Here is a 21,988-nt window from a genome sequence, read left to right as displayed (position 1 = left end):
TTTAAATAAAATTTTAATAAAAAACTTATACCTCTTTTTTTATTTGCAGCCTTCTGATTTAACTTTCAACAGTAACCTTTTCCACAGGCTAATAATACAATTAAAAACTAAATAACAATAGTAAACCAATTAACAAATAATAATATCCTTCAATGAATATGCAACCATTCAAGGCCATGCCTAGGAGCAATAAGAAAAAGTGCATAAAGAAAACGTTAATTATGGCTCAGTTTGCTACACACTGATCTACTCTGATGTGTCCAAGCCAGATACCTGGCATCTCTTCTTGGATGCTAGTTCATCAATGTCAAGGCTCTCAGTTGAGGAAATCCTCAAGATCAAACGAAGGTGTTCATCAGTCTGACGTCTCCTGTGAGATGTTTTGGTCATCCTCATTGCGGAGAATAGTTGCTCACACAGATAAGTGCTGCTGAACATGGAGAGCATCTGTTTCAGCGCATTGAGATGGCTCGTGATGTCACACATAAAGGCCAGCTCACACAGAAACTTTTGTGCCCGGGCTCTTCTGTATCCTTCCCTTTGCTTTCCAGAAACATTTCCAGGTTTTCGAGCTGCGTGAGGAAATATTTCCTCAGGTGAGGAAGGTGAGGAATTATTTCCTCACGCAGCTCTAAAAATCTTTTCAATACTTTTCCTCGGCTTAACCATCTTATCTCTGTGTGATACGGCATATCTGCATATTCCGAGCCACACACCTTCAACTGACAGACTTGAACTGGCAGTGATTCAGACCTTTGGCTCTCATAAAGTTAACCACTCATGTTACTGTGGTCATAACATGTGCCATCTTTAGGGCTTTGCCAAACAGCGATTCTTGATGTATAAGGCAGTGATAAACAGTTAATTCAGCTGCACAGTTTTCCTCCCACATCTTCTCCCAAACCCTGCCAACCTGTCCACTCTTTTCACCGCACATTGCTGGTGCACCATCAGTTGTTAATCCCATGGCAGCTTCATTTCAGTTACACATTTAGAAACCTTTTCAGAGATTTCCTTTCCTGTAGTTGTGCCCTTGTTGTGCGCTGATTTTAATCCCAAAAATTCCTCTCTAACACACAGATTTAAGTCCATTTCACGCATGAAGACTGACAGCTGGGCAGTATCTGATGTGTCGCTGCTCTCATCCACAGCCAGGGAGAATGCAACTAAATCTTTTCCCTTTTCCATCAGCTAGCCATATAGATTGTTGGCGAGATCACATGTGCGGTCAGTTACTGTGTTTCTGCTCAGGCTCACATTTGAAAATGCTTGCTTTTTCTCTGGGCACACAAGATCACAAACTTTCATCATGCACTGTTTCACAAACTCTCCCTCATTGAAGGGCTGGGCTGATTTTGCGATCTCTGCAACCAAAATAAAACTAGCCTTTACAGCAGCCTCACTTTGTGAAGTGGCTTTTTTGAACATTGTCTGTTGTGACACCAAACTTCTTTTCATCTACTTTACTTTCTGTCACCTTTGAGTCACGTCCAGGTCCTTGTACTTGTTGTGGTGTTTCGTTTCATAGTGTCATCTAATGTTGCACTCCTTGGTTATAGCCATGTTGGCTTGACATACAAGACAAACAGGTCTGTCTTTCACATATGTAAACAGATATTCTGCCTTCCACCTGTCCAGAAAACTCCAGTTTTCTGCCTTTTTTTTTTCATCATTTTTGGGGTAGCACAGTGGTCGCTATGACTACTGTCAACAGAGGAGATGATGTTGTTGGTGGGTCCTGTCCTGATTGATGCACCAAAACACCAGCAGAGCATTCTGGTATTTGTAGTATTAACAGTACATGCATTGTGTAATACTGGCGGGCCAGCTCTAGTAGTCATTTGGTATTGCTTTGCGGGCCAAATATAATTGCACTGCGGGTCAAATTTGACCCACGGGCCAGAGTTTGACACCTATGCTCTAAATTGTCTGTAGGTCTGAGTGTGAGGTTGAGTGGTTGTTCATCTCTCTCTGTCTCTGTGTGTTACCCTGCAATGGACCAACGACCTGTCCAGGGTGTACAAGCGCCTTTGAAGAAATAGAGGCTCAATTTTGCGCTAAAAGCTGTCTGTACACGACAAGCTAAAATCTCTAGTTTCTGTCCTGTGTTTGCATTAAAGACATAAAGAAGAAATATGTTGTGCTAATATGCCCCATTACAAAGGACGGCAGTTAGAAGCTGATGAATATACACAGTATGCTGATGCATGGAGATATTTGTATCCTGACTGCAAAGGCAGTGACCATGATTAGATGATTAGGATAATGAATGTTTGTGTTGTTTCCCATCATAATGAGTGCTGCCTGGCTCGTTAGCTGCTTCCTGTTAGCAGCTTAATGAAAAGCAGATGAGGCACTGCAGCTATCAGTCATATTTGCTGTGCTGCTGTCAGTATAGGCTGCTAATGTCGGCGCTTGTTGTGATGAGAAAAAAGATTCATATGGAATGGGTGAGAGACCATCCAATAATCACCACATCACTGCATTTTAGGTGTTCTGGTATTGCTTTTAAAGCTTTAGTATAAATGTACTATAATTGCCATTTTAAGAGCATTATAATGGTAACAGCAGTTTTATACTTTCTTCTAGTGGTGTTGCAAGGCTGTAATAGTATTGTTGTGGTGTTTTCATTGTGTTGTGTTGTTATTGGGCTCAGCATATGGTCCCTCAGAGCTAGGTCTGAAGCTGTCTTATGAGCCGATAAGAAGCATGAATGGAGTATAAAGCCTCCCTGCTGTGTTACTGATGTTGCATTAGTTAGTTGTAGTGTTGTCATAGTACTGATTGGCAATTCTACTTTTAGGATATATGGACATGACAGTGGGCAAAGAGCTGCGTACAGGTTTTCAGTCTACTATATAATGGAGACCCAAGGAGAACAATCTGCACACAGGAAGGCACCCATCGGCCTGGCAGGTTGGCACCAAGGATGTTCCTGCTCTGAGGCCACAATGCAAACAACAACAGACTAATGAGCCCCTTACTGTGGGAGTGCTGAAAAAAACAATTCCTACATAGCACTTACATAGGAAGTATTAGTAATCACACAGCAACAGGGAATGTCTGCACTCATGATCAGGAAAGAAACAGAGCAGAGAGGAGATGAGGGAAAGTGTACAGTAAGAAGAAGATTGTGGGATGACCATCTGATTTAAAGAGCATTCTACCTCTGCATCACTTGCAAACCGCATAGAGTTTACATGGGGTTCATTGTGAAATGCTGATACCAATCCCTTTAATTAAACCTGTACTCAGTCCTGACAAGCAAACATGGAAAAAAAAAGAAGCAACATTTAAAATTCTGACCTAACATTGAGATTCAAACTTCCTCCAATTATTTTTTTTTCCTGAATTTTGATATTCCTGCAGCTGCAATTTTAAAGTGCTCCCCATATTTAGCTTATTATCCAGTGCCTATAAAAAGTACCCAAACCCTTACATGTTTTTCATTGCTTTTATGAATTGAATTATAATATGATATGATGTGATTTGGGTGATAATATAATGTGATTTGTTTTTTGAAAAGATTTTTTTTCTCTCAAAAAAGCCAAAAGTAGACAAAACAAAAAAAGACTCTTCATGGTCAAAGTGAAAACGAGTTTCAAAAAGTAATGTCAGTTAATTCAAAACGTATATGGTAATATAAGTGATTGCAAAAATATTTATCCCATTTAAACTAATTGACCAATTCAAAAGAATAGCCAATTGCTGCAATTAGTCACACAGAATTAGAGATTTTCACTGATTGCAGTGAAAGCATTTCAAGTGATTGTAATCTAAAAACACATATCTGGAAGGCAGACATCCACCTTTGTACTATAGATGATGTGCAGTGTTTGATAGTCTAACAACTACCAAACGGATATGGTATGGAGCTGGCAGCATCATAATGCAGGGCGGCTTCCTCAGCCGCAGACCCTGGAAGGCTCGTAAAGGTAAGGATAAAATAAATGCAACATAAAAAGGAAATGCTGGAGGACAATCTAACTCAGTTCACAAATGAGACAATGAAAGCTGCACAGATCGAAAGACAAGTTGGGCATGAGAATTTATAGGTGGGCTAGAGAACAGTTGTTCATGTGTAATCTCCCTGCAACCTGACTGAGCTGGAACAGTTTTACAAAAAACAATGGACTAATTTTCCAGATTGACACCCCCACTCAATGATGTGATTACATATTGACTTGAAGGAGTGTGAATATTTCGGCAATGGCATTACTTTGTAGAATTGTTGTAGAAGCCAAATTATAATGACCAAGATTCTACTTATAAAAGCAATGCAATGAAGCAAATACTTTTCATAGGTATAATTAATATGTTGCTCGATACTCTTTTGTTCACTGTGATTGGGAATAGTAGCCCTTAAACAGAAAGCACTACATTTTGAGCAAAGAGAATTTTATAGATAAAGCACTGTGAATCATGTTAGCAAAGAAAATGTTCACACAGAAAGTTCGTCACTTGTTGTTTGATCATGTTTGATCATGTTTTATGTTATATAAGGGAGCCAGGTAGGACATCAAGTCTTACTACAAGAACAGATATGACATGGATATTACATGGATATGTCACTGGATGGACACCCGGGATGTACCAGAACTAGCAGCTTTGCTACAAGATGCTCTGTGTGTGTATGTGGGAGAGTGTCACAGACACATCCCCCCGTAACTGTTCATCAGCCTTAAATTACTTGCTAAACTTTTCATGAACCGGAGTTGTCTCCAAGCTCCAAGTTGTGTTTACTACGAATGCAGAGGAGTGAATTTATTTCATGCACAACGTTGTTTTGCAGAATCCGCTTATCAGTCTTGTGAATGGTAGCACAACCACCAACACCATAATAAACCTGTTTTTTTCCAGTCAGGGAGGGACCAGCAGAGTTCTGCTGATGAGTGCAGACATTTAAACTAAAGCTGTGATGTATGTGCACAAGGTATACACAATAAATACATTTCAACAATTTTGTTGAAAACAATCTTCATAACTAACATCTAAAGGCAATAAAAATATGAGTCAATGCATAAACAATTATTTAGTATGTAGTTCCTCTGTTGGATATAATTGGACAATAGATCAGTAAATTGTCAATGGCATCATCTTTATCAGCTTTCAGCACAAGGAATGTCCGCTTTTAACTTGTTGGTGTGATCCAGCTATTTTAAACTCACACTCATTCAGCCTTTGTCTTCTCCAAAATTGTCATTATGCTTTGTTTATTATTTTTGCACAGTTGCACAATGAAATTATTGCAAAAAAGTATCTTAAACTAAGGAATCCATCCTGCAGCACAGCAACATTTCAACTGAACTGTATCCACTGTATAAACACACACACACACATACACACAGTGAAACAAATTCACAGCACTAAGACAAAGATCAGTTTTCTCACTGTAGTTTATGGTGATTGTCTCACTTCATTGTGGAATCATGAGGTACCTCTCTAGGAAACACAACCCACATACGCATTAATATACACACACACACACACCCTCCTGTTTGTGGCCTCCAGGACTCTCCTGATTAATTACAGACTCTGTGAATTACTGTGGGTGTTTTAGAAATCATTAACAAGCTGTGAAACTCCCCTGCTGATGCACTGGCACGTCTGCTGCCACCAGCCCAAAATGACTGCAGTGAAAGACATGAAAGAGAGAAAAAGGAGGGGAAATTGATGACTAATTCATTCATTCTTTCATTTTTGTTCAACCGCTTATCCATTTCCAGGTCGTGGATAACTGATTCCATTCCCTAATATTAGTTGAAGGATCTAAGTCTACCACTCTATTTATGTCTGCAAGTCCGACCAAGACTTGTGATAGCTCTTACCTGGAAAAACACAGCATTCCCTCCTCTGTGCCGTCATACCAGCAAAAAAAGTTACACAAAAATTCATTTTAACATTTAATTTTAATATCTCACTATTAGCGAACTGCTACCTGTTAATTACTATTTTAAATATTTCATATTAATAAACAAACCTGTATGGTATGGTAATGTTACATAAGTCCAGACCTCATATAAAGTTTAGTATAAAGCTCTGACACTTCACTGCAGTGAGTCCCCCAGATTAAAGTCCAGATACATTAACAGTTTGGTTAGTGGCATCTCTTTACCTTCAGTAGAGAGGTAGATTGTGGAGCAGCTGGAACATCGCAAGATCTGTTTGGTCTTACATTAACTTTAACAAATATTCATCTCAGACTTCCCTCTGTTTCTGAATTATTGAACAGGATGACACGAAACACAGGAGGAAGAAAAAAAATCCTGGCTCAATATCCGCTTAATACCCATTGATGCCAAACCAAAAGCAGCTATTAGAAATGTGTTCTCAAACTCTACTGATCTGGAGAATGGCCAAACAGACCTCCAATAAAGGGATTTCAAATTGTGAGAGACAAGATTCCCTGGTCTAAAACAGACAGAACTGTTTAACCTTTGTTTTTACCATTGTGCCTGGAGAAAACAAGACACTTTTGGCTTTTCTTCAGAGGGATTCACAAATCTCTAGTTCTTGGAGAATTTGTCAGATTTTGGGAAATGTGACATTAAAGCAGAACACAATTTCAACAACGAAAGATAATGAAGAATGAGGGGGATTGAAGTGATTGATGGTGATGATAGTGATGATAGGAAATGCACAGAGCTGGGTATTTAAAACATAGCACATAAAAAATTACACTTTATTATAATTTTAAGCCCTGAGAAAGTATCCACAGTAATCAAAACAGTGATATCAAATCTTTCTTTATATTCACTATATAAATCATGTTGTAACTAGTAAATGTCTTCATCTGACAGATTTGAATGATAGCTTGAGATCCAGGTTTGGAGTCTACCTGTCTCTGGGTACAGAAAATAGACAAGACAGCTTACATTTTTAATCATTTTTATTTTTTATCACAGGGAATTTAAATGAACTTTATTTTCATCTTGAATTCAGTCACAATCAGGAACTACTGTGAGAAGTTGAGACAAGCTTTCTAGCCACCATCAGCATTGTTTTGGAGATGTCAGAGATTAAAGCATTGTCAACGCTTCAGTAATGTATGTTCCGATGGTTTAGTCACAGTCTACCCTGTGCACTGCTGCTGCTCATTTCTATCTGCATGATGGCAAGTTTTAATACGCTCACTGTGCTGACCCCACTGCAAATCAAATCAACGTGACCCGTTTGTTCCTTAAGCTTTGTAATCCAGGATTTGAACTCAATCCAGTCGCAGACGGGAAAAGGAAAAATGACTTAACGTGACATTTGAGGAGCATGACCTTGACAGGGCTTACATAGTGTATAAGACTCATCATGCTCTGTTGGAGCTTAAAACCAGCACCTGATCATCAAAAAAGACTTAGTCTCAAAAGACTCAGACCTTCTGGAGAAACATTTTCTTCAACTTGTAGTGGACTGGAAAGAAACAGCTCATTGAAGTCAGAACTGTGAGGTGACAGACACCTATTCATTTTTACCATTTGTTATTATCTTTGCTGACACTGCAGATTCCCTCAGAGGTACTATTTGGATACTGTCTGTTTCCTTACTGTTATCCATCTCTTAATCCTGCTTTTGTATAAGAATCCATTCATTCATTAATTCATCTTTAACCGCTTATCTGTTTCCGGGTCCCAGGAGGTGGTGGAGCCAATCCCAGCTCACACAGAGTGAGGGTGGGGTACACCCTGGACAGGTCACCAATCCATCACAGGGCCCACACACAGAGACAGAAAGAGACAAACAACCACTCAGACCTACAGACTGTTTAGAATCACCAATTAACCCAAACATGATGTCTTTGGACTGTGGGAGGAAACTGTAGCACCTGGAGGAAACCCATGCAGACATGCAAACTCCACACAAAAATTACTCACACTAGGAAACAAACCCATGAACGTCTTATTGCGGAGTGACAGCACTAACCACCATGCCGCCGTGCTGCCTTGTATAAAAATTCATATGCTGTAAAATGCTGTTTGGATGATATTTGAAGGAAATCCCCAGTAATTCATCAGCTTTAGGACAATTTGTCATTTCACAAATAGTTTATTTAGTGCCACGGGCTTTAGCTCAGAGGCACTACTTCTACTGTGTTTGCACTCTGTGCAAAGCACGAGGCACTACTTCTCCATACTTACATATATTGTTGGGGTTCGTCCAGCGATACGACCCGCATTAATTGCCGAAAATCTGCAGGAATAATAATATCAAAACGTGCGGCTCGATCGGGAATAGTGTGCTAAATTCTGGCGAGTCGATATTCCGATTTTTCCCAAAGTCATTCCCAAAAAACCGGCCGAAATTTTCCATAGGAAATGCATGGGAGCCGACGAAAAATCGCCACAAAAATTCACCTATTTTCTCGAGCCCTCAAAGGAGCAGTCCAAATCACTTTTTCCTCCAAGTTAGAGTGGAGCCGCTCGTTAAATAGAGTGAGTGCACTGTGAAAAAGTAAGCGTCATTTTCATGTTTAACTCGAGCTCACGGCCAAACAATACAAAGGAGACAAATAATTTTTTGTAAAAACGTAGACACAGGTCTTGGGATTCATAAAATGTCATTTTCAGAGCTCAGCTCCTCACCAAATTTAAACGGGAGGGCTCAGAGCGCCAGCAACACCTGTTTTTGTCCCAACTGAACGTCATGTAAATCAAGGTTTTCCTCAAAACAATTTCACTCTGTCTTCGCACTGTCCGTACACGCTCATTTTAAGGAGTTTTCCATTCAAATAAAGACTGTCGGAATTTGCCGACTCGTTTGTCTCTCACGGTGTTTTCGCTTTTCAGACCGGAGCTACGGTTTGCTCGCAATTTGACGTAGAGCGGGACGTGGTCAAAAGCCACTTTTCGGAGACTTTTGGGAAGAGTCTGAGCTCTGACCAGAGCGAATTCTCAAATCACCGTGGCAACCCCTGTCTCTCAGCTCAGGTCTGTGTTCAGCTGTTGGTGTTGTATCAAACCCACCCCTCTTTGGAGCCTCACTGCTTCGTCATACTTTGTCACAGAAACGCCGTTCAAAGTTTAAACGGGTCACAACACTTTGAACTCTGTTTGTGACAACAGGCTTTATGATAGCTACTATGCTTACTACACAATCACATAATGATAGTCATGCTGGTCTCATCTCGCTCTGTTGGCTATGGCCATCACTTTGAATGATTTCTTTTCCAAAGACACACACAGAGATACAGAGACGCACAGATAGACAGATATACAGACGCACTCACACACATATCCAGACACACACACACACAGACAGATATACAGACGCACACACATATACACAGACACAAAGAGACAGATATACAGACGCACTCACACATATACACAGACACAAACAGAGACAAATATCCAGACGCACTCACACATATACACAGACATACAAAGAGACAGATATAGACAAGCACTCATTGAATCAAGCTCAATCGGTTCTCCGAAACGAAATTTCATCAGGAAGGCTTTCGAAGAGCATGACGGTATGCGGGTTGCTCGTCCGGGTGACGGGCGACGGACCTGTGGCACTTCAAAATTTCCCTGGAATTTTCTAGTTTATTTTTTATTTATTACAATTTTATGCCCTTTCTTCTTTCCTTACCTCCTCCACCTAAACCATTATGCTTAAAGCTGCAGTTTGTTCTTTGTATGCTCTGCAGTTTGCTTGACCTCTGATCTGCTCTCTCTCCATCAATGCTGGTTTTGTCTTCACTGTGATGTAAAGTATGTCTGTAATCGTCCACTTGCCTCCTTACCAATTTGTCTGCAGTAATTACCTTTATGCTTGCTTTAATTATGTTTATAGATGGAATGCTGCAGCCAGGATGGACAGGTGAGAACACCCTCCGATGTCTTGTTCCGGCTGCATCTCTCAGCAGGAACAGTGCTATACTGATGTGACAGGATATAGGCCACAGCTGCTGGAAAGCTAAACTAAACTAATTGGACAATGTAAATATCCACTGTGTCATCCCAACAAGATGATGGCAGACAGCTGGAAGTCTGTCTTTCTGCTGTGAGTTGCTGCCAAGGGAGAGTTCCCTAAAAAGCACAGCTGTCCGTCATTTTGTGTTCATGGAGCAGAGGGCATTCTCATGAGTCATGAGGCTCATCAGTGTTACCAACAGCCAGGTGGCTTGAAAAGGTTAGGCAAATAATACTGAGGGGCTGGAATTACCTGCCTGTGCATATCATATTTCTTATTGGATAGTAGTGGGAGTTTGAATATTCACAATTTTTGTTTGGACCTTGTTCAAATGGATGGGGTAAATGCTGATTTCAATAATAAGAGAAAACACAATGTATGTCCCCAAATTAATTTTGATTTCTCTGAATTTAATAAGACTCTTGCTCATGAGGTACAGTAGGTTATTCAGTAAACAGAAGGTCAGTAGTTCAATGGTCTGCATGTTGCAATTTTGTTAGGGAAGATACTCCGGGAAGTCCCATTGTTAGCTGTTCTATTATTGTATGAGTAAGGATATGTATAAGTCAGAATAAGAAGTAGTGATAGCAGAGAACACTGTGTAAATGTGGGTGTGAATAACTAAATGTGTTTCCACTGGGAAATGCTTTGAGTGGTCGATCAGACTAGAAAAGCTTATTAAAAAAATAAATAAAATCTAAAGACTATAGAAATATACCAGAGCTGGCTCTTTTAGGCAAAGAACATAAAAATTGAAGCACTGGGCAGCCACTGATGGTAATAGGAGCATAATAAGAGTTAACAGTGTTGTTTCGTTCCACTGCTGCAGAGAACTCTTGGTGACTTTGGCAATAATTCATTTTTCTCTATCTTGTGCCAACAGAAGTCTGACAGTTCACACAAGCAGATTGTCTCTCTGTGTTGGTGCAGTGTTTCTCTCTTTTTTAATTTCATGTATAACATAGAGCTTTTTATGCATTTTTGAATAGCAGGATTTGACTTCTTCTAAGTTACCAAGTGCCTTCAATTTGTCTTCGTTTGCGAGCTAATCTGCTTCCGGTTTGGACTCATCAGAATGCCTTCCATATGATTCTGGCCTTCCTTACCCTATCTTCCTGTATAAAATATATATCAGGGACCTTTGTAACACCAGCACAATGACAACAATGAGCTTAACAAACTTTATCTGAGACCCTAGATAGTCTGTCCCTGGTCTACTTCTCTGTGCCCATCACATATTTTCTTATGTATGTTAATGAAATTGCCTTTTGTTGCTGCCTGATTTCCATTTTGCAGCCCTGAAAAAACATTTTTCCAATCTCTTCCATGACTGGCTGACAAATCACAACACAAACATTATTTACAATTGTAGCAGAAAAGCAACACCCATTAACTCATTCAAAGCTAATGGAACTAAAGTTTAATTAGATTTAGCTTAACTGAAAAAAGAAATCTGTGAACTGCAAGGGTTATGCAAGGGTACCCGGTTATAAACTTAAAAATGAAAAACAAACAAACAAACAACAACAAAAAAAAAACATAAAGTCACTTTGATTTGTATTTATAATTTATGATTTCAGCAGACAAAATAATAATAATAATAATAATAATAATAATAATAATAATAATAATATGTTACAATCCTCAAAGACCCTTATCATTACATTATTGTAATATTTAAATTTACACAAAACATTTCCTCTAGCTATGTAGCAATAACAAAACAACAGTAAAAAGGTGTAAACTACAGTGCATCCAGAAAGTATTCACAGTGCTTCACTTTTTCCACATTTTGTTATGTTACAGGGTTATTTCAAAATGGATTAAATTCATTGTTTTCCTCAAAATTCTACACAAAACACGACATAATCACAATGTGAAAAAAGTTTTTGCTAATTAAATTAAAAAAAACAACAACTTTGAAATCACATGTACATGGGTATTCACAGCCTTAGCCATGAAGCTCAAAACAGAGCACAGGTGCTGGTTACACTGATCATCCTTGAGATGTTTCCGCAGCTTAACTGGAATCCACCTGTGGTTGATTGGATGTGATTTGGAAAGGCGCACACCTGTCTATATAAGGTCCCCCAGTTAACAGTAAATGTCAGAGCAAAAACCAAACATGAAGTCAATGGAATTGTCTGTAGAGCTCCTTGAGGCTGTAATTGCTGCTAAAGGTGCATCAACAAACTATTGAGCAAAGGTTGTGAATATTTATGTATATGTGAATACTCATTTTTTTTCTTTTTTTAAATTAATTAGCAAAAATCTCAAACTTTTTTACACAGACATTGGGTGTTGTATGCAGAATTTTATGGAAAATTATGAATTTAATAAATTTTTGGAATAAGACTGTAGCGAAAGTGAAGCGCTATGAATACTTTCCGGATGCACTATGTCCAGACATGGTAACCAAGCCAGTGGCTTTTTATTTCAAACTGATCGTCAAAAACAATCCTCCTTCTGCTGGAGGAGCCACCAGGCTTTATCTTGTCTAGTCAACTTGACACTTCTTGCCTACCTGCCTCACTCAATACCAACCTAGCTCACCACATAACTAGAAAAAATAGAAATATTTGAAACAACTACTTACAAGCAATATCACAGAACTATATAGACTTTATGGAATATGGATTATGGAATATTCCAGTGCATCGCAAACGATCTATGTTTATATTGATGAAATAAACATAGCATTATTTGTACTGGAAAAATGGAATCTAACTATATTTTAATTAGCAGAGTAGAAATACAGCCTGGCTTATATAATATTTCAAATGAAAGCCCAATTTTCTGTGTAGTTGAGTGACTAAAACACTTATTTCATACTTTCTAGCCTAGCTTTTTTCTGACGTTTTGACCTTTAGTGGTGCTGTGACCACTGGTGTCAGCTCTATTTGTGATTAAACATTGTTTCTTTTCTTCATCCTGGCCAGGAATTACTATGTCTATGTCTATATGTAAAACACAACCGCTGGTAGAAGGATATTCCTTCTTCTTCCTTCTGCCAATTGACCGAACATAAACATGATCATATTACCTGGTAGAAACACCAATGCAGGTGACATCGTGTGTATCAAGGTGAAGTGGAATCTGATAGACGTAAGCTGGTTGTTGATGCATCATCACTATATGAATGTTCACTCTCAGCAGTTTCCAGTAGTAGTAGAATACATGTTAAAATTATATTCAATGATGTCATTGGTATCCCTAAGAACCCACCTGTAAACACAAACACTTTTGTACTTGTAAACACGTCTTCTCAGATGAGCAGGTGAGCAGTATGAAAGTTGCAGGTCTTGAAGAAAAAAAAAGAAATGCACATAATCAATGGCTGCTCAGGGAATTGCCTCAATAAAAGCTAATCACTCAGTGAGCAGTCGCCACCTATTGCAATGAGGGTGAACAGGAAGAAACAGAATACTCCTCATTCTTATTCAAACCAAATTTGAGAGCACCTCTTAGAATGAAACGTTGTCAGGTTTTTTAAATCAAGGATGGCAGTCACCTATTACAGCTCATCAGGTTTTTCCCCCTCCACAACTTATACGTCATTTGTACAGCTGGTAACCAAAGAGCCCACTTTGGGTCACTTGAGAAAGACATGCATGCTTGATTTTCTGGTTCAACTTAAGTCCTCCAAAATATAAGCCCGGAGCTCTGAATGGCTGTCCCTTTATGAGCTCAGTTAGGGTCTAAAATGGTTTCATCAACTGATGCTTAGCTGGCAGCATTAAAGGAGCAAAGTGCAATATTGCAATAGTGTCAGATTTGGCCCAAAATTAGTAAAAAAATAACTAAAAATAAAATCATGCATTCAGAAGTCTGTGATGATGTTGTTACCAAGAATGCCATCCATACTGTAGGATTTCGGTGATATCTATTGAAATTAGCACGATTAGCCAGATCAGTCCTGATCGGTCTCTGTTATGCGTTGCATCCAGTCTGCCCTCAGTCCTACAAAAGAGGACGAAGAAGACCAGCTTCCTCCAAAGCTTGAAGTTAGCCCTCAGCTCCTGACTAGCATTGCAGCTTTCCACCTGAAGGCATGTCTTGCCAAAGGAAAATATGTAGTCTGATTCCAAGGGCCACAACTTGCCTTGAATCACGTTTCCCACCAAGATTAACAGGTATAATATGTTTCTGGGCTTCATCTGCAACCTTTGTAAAAAAAAAAAAAAAAAGACTTTTCTCCCTGATTATTAGGCAGTGGTGAAAATAGTATTAGGAAGCTCTACTGACCTTGTGTTTAATAGCAGCTCTTCTGCATTTTAGTGTTCAAATTACTTATTTTGTTCCTTCTTGATCACATTTGTGGATCCGTCATTTTCCATTCCAACATTTGTGAACTGATATCATGGAAGCAGATGTAATGTGAAGCTACAAGACTTGTCTTCTATCTTTACTATCCTAAAACAAAAACAGAAAACAGAGTGTGAACTTTTACAGCTATTTGCTGCATTTTCATCCCTCTTTGTTTCTTTCAAAATTTGTGACGTTTCTATGATTTAGTGTTTCCTCTAAAGTGGCCTTTAGAGGAGCTGCAGCTTAGTTGTTGTGCCTGATTGGCACAACAGATCTCTGTTCATTAGATGTTAGATCTCTTATCCGATGTCTCCAGTCTTTAGTGTCTCAGACTAACACCTGGGCACATGTAGTATTCTGTGTTGTTTGTGTGAAGTTAGTGTGATGAAGCTGCAGCAGGTGTGAATTTAAAGGAAATCATTAAATCTTAATTAGAGCATTATTGCAGTGATAAAGTTAGACTTCCAGATAATGATGTATCGATAGAAGGCATGCAAACACAGCTCACCTCCTACACTAACTTTCTACTTTCCCTTTCATCCCGTCTTCTTCTGTCTTACATGGTTTCTAAATTTTTCCCTTACTTTTCCCAAGTGTTTTCGAACAACTGATTTCTCTTTGTTCTTTGCTAATATTTCTCCTGTTTCCTCTCACCCTCTTATTTTTCCCAAATATCCCTTCTTCATCCCTTCTTCAATGCATTTAACCTCTGTCCTTTTTCTGTCCCCATCCACATTTGTCATGCTTTTTTTTCTCTTTCTCACTTTGTCATCATTCTTTTTTCCCTTCTTTTTCAGACATGTGAAACTCTCATATATAAGGATGAATTTTAGTCCATGTTGTGCTCAAAAAGCTGTGACTTCATCAGTTAATGTGTCTGTGTGTTGCCAGCTACAGGACATTCCTGTGTGTGTCTGTTTGTATGTTTACTGATAGGAAAAATGTTTGTTGTTTTGGAGCACTGACAGCACCGACGTCATGCTCCATGCTACACTAGGTCCTTCAGGCTTCGTCCTCATCTCTATTCAGGCTCAAAATGGCTCCTGTCACATCTCTCTCTCCCACAGTCATGAGCTGTTGCAGCTTTTTACTAAGACAATATTCACTGACGACATTGCTAAAACATGGCAGATGCCTAACCTTCGTGCCAATCGTTCCAGTTTGTAATTTAGTAAGCCTGAAGACACTTTAGCCACCAGTCACATGAGCTGGGACCGGAACAGGATTATCCAGCACTTACCATCCAATATTTTGGAACTGCTACAATTAATCAGACACAATCTACAATCTGCCACTCCAACCAAAAGGTTGAACTCTCAAGTTAGGAACTAGTCTGTTATTTCCTTGAGTCACTGCTAGGTGCCTGGAAACCAAATCTATATATACAAACAAAATTTGTCAACCAGTTATTTTTAAACCAGCCTTCATTCTGTTACCAGATGTTAAATGTAGAGATGTCTGTCTGTCAAGAAGAGATTATTTTCAGCTCAGGGCCCATTTTAAAGCTTAAGGCTGTTGGTGTTTTTGGACTCCAGGTCTTAATGATTATTATATATACATTATGTATACATATAAATATGCATATGGTGCAGTTACTATTCTCCAAAGAAAATGCTATCTGTCAGGTAAATAAAGGACTGCTCACTTTTCTATTTGCCTTTTAATAATTTAGAAATGATTTATTTACTCAATCTATATTTAGCATCTCTTTAAACTTAATTCTGTTACAACTTGTCCCATTGTTAACAGATGTTCAGTCCTTTTGAAATTCTCAGACTTTGTCAGTGTTCAGGTGCATTAAGAGCAAATATGCACTGTATCAGGAGTGCACAGAAAATTCAGTCATAAAACCACAGAATCCTGACCTTCCACAGTGGACTTGTTGATCAACTAGACTAAATTCATTGTAATCTGTTGCTGCTGTGTTGACCTTTTAGCTAAGGTTTAAGTACAGAGTCACCACACATAAACAGCAGAAATTGATCATGAGGAGACAAATGTGTAATGATCCATGGAAGGTAATGAGATCAGACACATCACTTCCTCATTAAACTGTGGACTCAAACTGAGTAGTTTGGAAAGTTTTGGAATGTGTAACACGAAGGAAATACGTTCCTGTGTTATTTATCAGCAATATCACCTTGTTTATTTTTGCAGTGCCTCCCCAGTTCTTGAACTACCCAACCAACACGTATGCCTATGAGTCCACTGACATCGAGCTGGAGTGTGCCGTGACAGGAAACCCACCACCGACAGTTCGCTGGATGAAGAATGGAGAGGAAGTCATCCCCAGCGACTACTTCCAGATAGTTGTGAGTCATACACAGCATAAAATAGAAATGTACATTCACACAAATAATTTATAGATACCTCATCCAAACATCGGAATGGTATAAATGGACCCTAAATTGCAAGGTATAATATATCTTTCTGTCCATAGAGTTGGAGGCAGTAACAAATGTTAATAAATAAAATTATATCTATTATATCTAAATTATATCTAACCCTAACCCTAACCCAAATTATATGGGAGAAAACAACAACACTAACAAGAAATATATTCATACATATGCATATACATATATATATATATGTATATGAAAAGAAAACTTCATTTTATTAGATCTTTATTTCATGTAATATGTTCTTTTGTTTATTTTGCATTTGTGTAATTTCTTATTATGAAAATGATAACGTTTGTCTTCATAAAAAATATAAAATGCAATACATGTTTATTTGTCAGTAACTAACAAAATGTTAAATCTGATGGCTACATATAATGGGCAGAAACTGAAATGATGAAGCATGGCGGTGTAGTGGTTAGCACTGTCATTTGCATGTTCTCCCCGTGTCTGCGTGGGTTTCCTCCCACCATCCAAAGGCATCAAATCAAATCAAATCAAATCAGATTTATTTGTAAAGCGCCAAATCAAATTACATCAAGGCACTTTACAGAGCAGATCTAGACTAAACTCTTCATAAAATGATTTAGAGAGACCCAACAGATCCCCCAATGAGCAAGCTCTTACAGTGTTACAGGTTACAGTGCAAGGAAAAAATTCCTTTAACAAGCAGAAACCTCAGGCAGAACCAGGCTCAGGGTGGCCGGCCATCTGCCTCGACTGGTTGGGTTGAGAGTGGGAGAGAGAGAGAGAGAGAGGGAGATATTCAAAACAGATAAACATGATGGTGCATGGAATTCATGAGGATAAGGGAGCAGCAGACGTTGCAGGAACATGGGATGGCACTGAGTCACCACCTGCAGGAAGAGGACAGGGAGAGAGAGGAGAGGAGCTGGGAGAGGCAGAGACTTTGGGGAAACATGGTTAGTGAATGCAATACACATGCTTAGAACTGGGAGAAACAGAGATTTAGGAGAAGCATGGTTATTGTCAGCGGGGGGGAAGGAGGGAGAGAGAGAGAGAGAGATGCTCAGTCTAAGGGGCATGATAACTGAAAGATTCACCTCCAGATTTACTCTTGGAGACTCTAGGAACCACAAGTAAACCTCCATCTAGAGAGCGGAGTGGCCTACTAGGACAGTAAGGAACTATGAGCTCTCTGAGATATGCATGCATGGCTGGGTTAACTGGTGAATCTAAATTGTCTGTAGGTCTGAGTGCGAGTATGAGTGGTTGGTGGTCTCTGTTTGTCTTTGTGTGTTGGCCCTGTGATGGACTGGCGACCTGTCCAGGGTGTACCCCACCCCTCGCCCAGAACGTTGGCCAGGTTTGGCTCCAGCACCCCTTGTGCCCTGGAAACGGAAAAAATAGTAGAAGATGGATGGATGGATGGATGAAATGATTAAAGCAACAACAGTTATATGGGAAAAGGAAAAGATGGATATGATAGTGCGTGTGTATAATAATGATTAATTTCAGTGTAGGAAAAAAAATAATTAATAACAATTATCAAATCAAATGTATTTGTAAAGCACCTATTCATAACCTCAAGGCACCTTACATACATACATAAAATCAAAAAACATCAAAAGAGTAAAGGCCATCACTTAAATTTTCTAAGTATCTCTGTTGTATTCTGATCTGCCCCCATTTTATTTGTTTTTTGCATTTCAACAAAACCCAAAACCCTAAATGTTTGACTGTTATCTTTATACAGTCAGTATGATCAACACTTTCACCACATTCTTTGGTATCACACTGAAGTCCTGTCATACGCCACCCTGCAGCTACCCGTGCAAATACTGTTTCCACTGGTCATCAATTACAGCCTTTTCTTCTTTGCTGTTTTTTTTTTCCTTTCTACTCAGAAATCTCAACTGACTATCAGGATGAATTCCATTGAAATTTATAGTACAAGTATTTCAAGGAGAAGAAAATGAAACATTTTCACTGCCCTGAGGACCAGCAGGCATAAACTAGGCAATCACAAAGTAGGCATGAAAATAGAAGTCGTCATCAAGTTCACAAACTACCATCCATATATTAATTATTAGCATTTCCAAAAGCCTACTGCTAAGACCTACTGCTAGGAGCCTGGCCATGTAAGGCTCTATATCTAAATCAAGAACCTTAACTGGAATCAGAGACCTGGTGGGAAGCAAGCATAAGAAAGTTACAACGAGCCTAAAATGGCATTGCATTGCTCGTAGGCATAGATGTTAGGCTTGTTTATTTGTAGTTGTTGGCCTTACGACAGACTACAAGGATAAATGCTGTAGATAATGAATGGATTCATGGAAGTTCTTCATCAATCATGCAACTATTTTTTGCAACAATAAAAGTTAATTCAGTACAAGATATAAAAGTTCTTCTGAAAATTGGTTCTAATGTCAGGCTGTTCGTCCAGTTAAACACTGCTATGTTACACTATGTTACAAAAGAAGGTTGAAAAAATATGAAATAAATAGATGAAATAAAAAATCTGGATTTTTATTTGTTAATTCAGGTGTTATGTTTTGAATGGGGAAGGTTTAATTGTGTGCATTGACCATGATGTTTGTTGTCGTTATTGTTCAGGATGGCAGCAACCTGCAGATTTTGGGTTTGGTGAAGTCTGATGAAGGATTTTATCAGTGTGTGGCTGAGAACTCAGCTGGCAGCTCACAGGCAATGGCTCAGCTGCTACTCAAGGAGCCAGGTAGGAAAGGCACTTACACACTCACACACATACAGTATGTAGACTTCCGCTACACGATGCCCCAGTTGCTGCTCATCAATAAACGCAACCTGCTGCCATCATGTCAACTTGTTTTTGTTTTGTCTTTTTAATTATTATTATTATTTTTTTTTACCATGATTTAATTAACTCTCTGACCTGACTGGGTTTCCAGCTTCCTGATCAGTTTCATTATTTTTAATAATAGTGGTAGAGCATGTGCTTTGCATGCCGAGGCCACAGATTCAAAGTCCAACCAAACCTGTGGTAGGCTTGTGCCCCTCCCAAGCCTGGATCAATGGGTAGGGTTGCAACAGCAAGGGCATCCAAATCAGTCATGCAAGGAGCTGACTTGCTGTGGAGACCCCATATAGGCAAGAAGCCAAAAGTCAAAAATGCAAAAATAGAAGAAAAATCTTTTTTTTTCTCATTTTGAGAGAAGCGCAGAACCAGGTGATGCATGTCACACATTACTTGGATAAATCTATTTTTTATGGCATTGTGTTTTTGTAACAGTTGTTAGTCCCACTGTCCTCAAAGCGTGGGGTGTGTTCCATTGTTGGGGAATAGAAATATGACAGGTGGGATGCGGTGACGTGGATGATATTGCCTTTTCCTGCTGCAGCAAAAGTTGCCTTCAGTTATCATCACACACAAATACTCTCTTCCCATTGTAAGGTCTTCTTTTCCCCGACTGCTAATATTTACGTGTGCACATTTAGTGCTACCAGGTTGCTATTGCTGTATGTTTTGTTTCTATTTTCCATGGCATCTTCTGCCCTCGTGTTCTTGTTCTCACTCCATTCCTCTACTGAGTCTTCCTCTCCTCCCATTTATGCTTGCTTTCACTGTGTCTCTGTCACTGCCTCTGCTTCTCTCTTTGCCCCCCTTCTCCTTCCTCTATCAACTCAACCGGTCGAGGCAAATCCCCCCCCCCCCCCCCCCCGAGCTTGGTTCTGCGTGAGGTTTCTGCCTCTCAAAGGAAGTTTCTTCTTGTCATTATCGCCAAGTGCTTTCTCTTTGACAGATCTGTTCGATCTCTTTAACAACTCAAGAAAGAGTTTGGTTTAGACCTACTCCATGTGTAAAGTGCCTTGATGAGACTTTGTTATGATTTGGGCCGATATAAATAAACTTGATTTGATAATATTTTCTTCATGCCTATCTTTCCTAATGCTTTTCTTTATTGACAATAGAGATCATGCACTCAAAAGGGCATCTTACTCTTGACTTCACAATGGCAGTGGTAGACGCAGAGGGAAAGACTAGTGTTAGGGTCGGCACTAGGGATGCAACAGTATAGTTTTCCCACGGTTAAGTATGCATCAGGGTTTTTGGGCCACGGTAACGGTACGGTTTTGACATCTTAATATAAAACTACTCACTAGAAAAGGCAATATATTGCATGTAAAAATAATTAAAAGCAAGCACAGATATAATCAATCCATTTTATTATAAAAATGTAACACCCTTCCATAAAAAACAGAGCAGTATCCAATAAAAAATAAACAGCAAACATTGCAGCCACCATAATTAGAAACTACTTAACTGTTACAAATAGAATATCCGAGAATAGCATAGATGTAGTCAAAAGGCAGCATGAACAGAGCAGTGCTGTTCTGTCTGCTGTGTCTGCTCTGAGTGTTTCTAATCGCACAGCATGCGCTCTACCAAGTTTTCATAAAGTTTTGCGACGGGCTGAAACATACCGAAACACGGGACAGGAATTGGTGGCTTGCAGAATACACATCTCCGTCTTACAGCATGCAAAAATTTGAAGATTTACTGTAAGCCAAGCTCTGGATCATGTCTTTGCCAATAGTGAGGCAGAGGACACACAGAAACCTGCAGAAACATTTGAATCCAAAAGTGGCAACATCTGTTGGATCTCAGTACCTCCCAACGCACAGCTGTTGGAAAAGTCATCAAAATGACACCTGGGATCATAAGGTTTGCTGTGATGCGATTAAGTGACATCAAGACATGATTTGATCTTTTTATGCCATTGCCAATAAAAAAAGTCATCATTGCTATGACAAACATTGAAGGAAAGAAAATCCACGGCAACATGTGGTATGACATTGATGAAGAATACCTGGATGCCTACATTGGTGGTGTTCTTCTTGCCGGAGTTTGCAGATCCAGCAATAAGGCCACTGATAGTCTCTGGGGCACATCGACAGGCAGATGATATCAAGAGTCCTCAGATTTGGCAGAGACACCAGAGCAAAATCTGACAAGCTTGCTCCCATCAGGAATGTCTGGGAGAGGTGGGTGCAGCTCCTTCTACTGATGTTCAACCCAGGGCCAGAGGTGACAACAGATGAATGTTTTATCCCTTTCTGTGGAAAATGCCCCTTCTGGCAGTACATGCCCAGTAAGCCAGACAAATATGGCATAAAAATCTGGGCAGCCTGTCATGCAAAAACCAGCAATACATGGAATCTACAGATTTACACAATTAAATCTGCAACCGGCATCCCTGAAAAGAACTAAGGAAAATGTGTAGTCCTTGATTGTCTACAGGGCTGCAGGGTTAAAACATCATTTGTGACAAAATTTCTACCAGCTATGATCTTGGACAAGAACATCTCAGGAGGAAACGCACCCTGGTGGGTACAGTAAAAAATAATAAACCTGAGTTCCCTGCATA

At 39.4% G+C, this 21,988-nt stretch overlaps 1 protein-coding gene across 1 annotated transcript in view; it reads left to right on the top strand.

The window, feature by feature from the left end:
- Positions 1-21,988, top strand: part of dcc (DCC netrin 1 receptor) — a 193,744-nt gene that overhangs the window by 51,907 nt on the left and 119,849 nt on the right. Inside the window, exons 6-7 of the mRNA XM_029516393.1 lie at positions 16,375-16,529; positions 19,197-19,317. Of these exons, the coding sequence (XP_029372253.1) occupies positions 16,375-16,529; positions 19,197-19,317 (276 nt within the window). The remainder of the gene's footprint in view (positions 1-16,374; positions 16,530-19,196; positions 19,318-21,988) is intronic.

Source organism: Echeneis naucrates, chromosome 12 (genome assembly GCF_900963305.1).
Source record: "Echeneis naucrates chromosome 12, fEcheNa1.1, whole genome shotgun sequence".
NCBI classification, from domain to species: domain Eukaryota; kingdom Metazoa; phylum Chordata; class Actinopteri; order Carangiformes; family Echeneidae; genus Echeneis; species Echeneis naucrates.
Note: the sequence above shows the minus strand (reverse complement) of the source record. Positions and strands in the feature narration are given on the sequence as shown.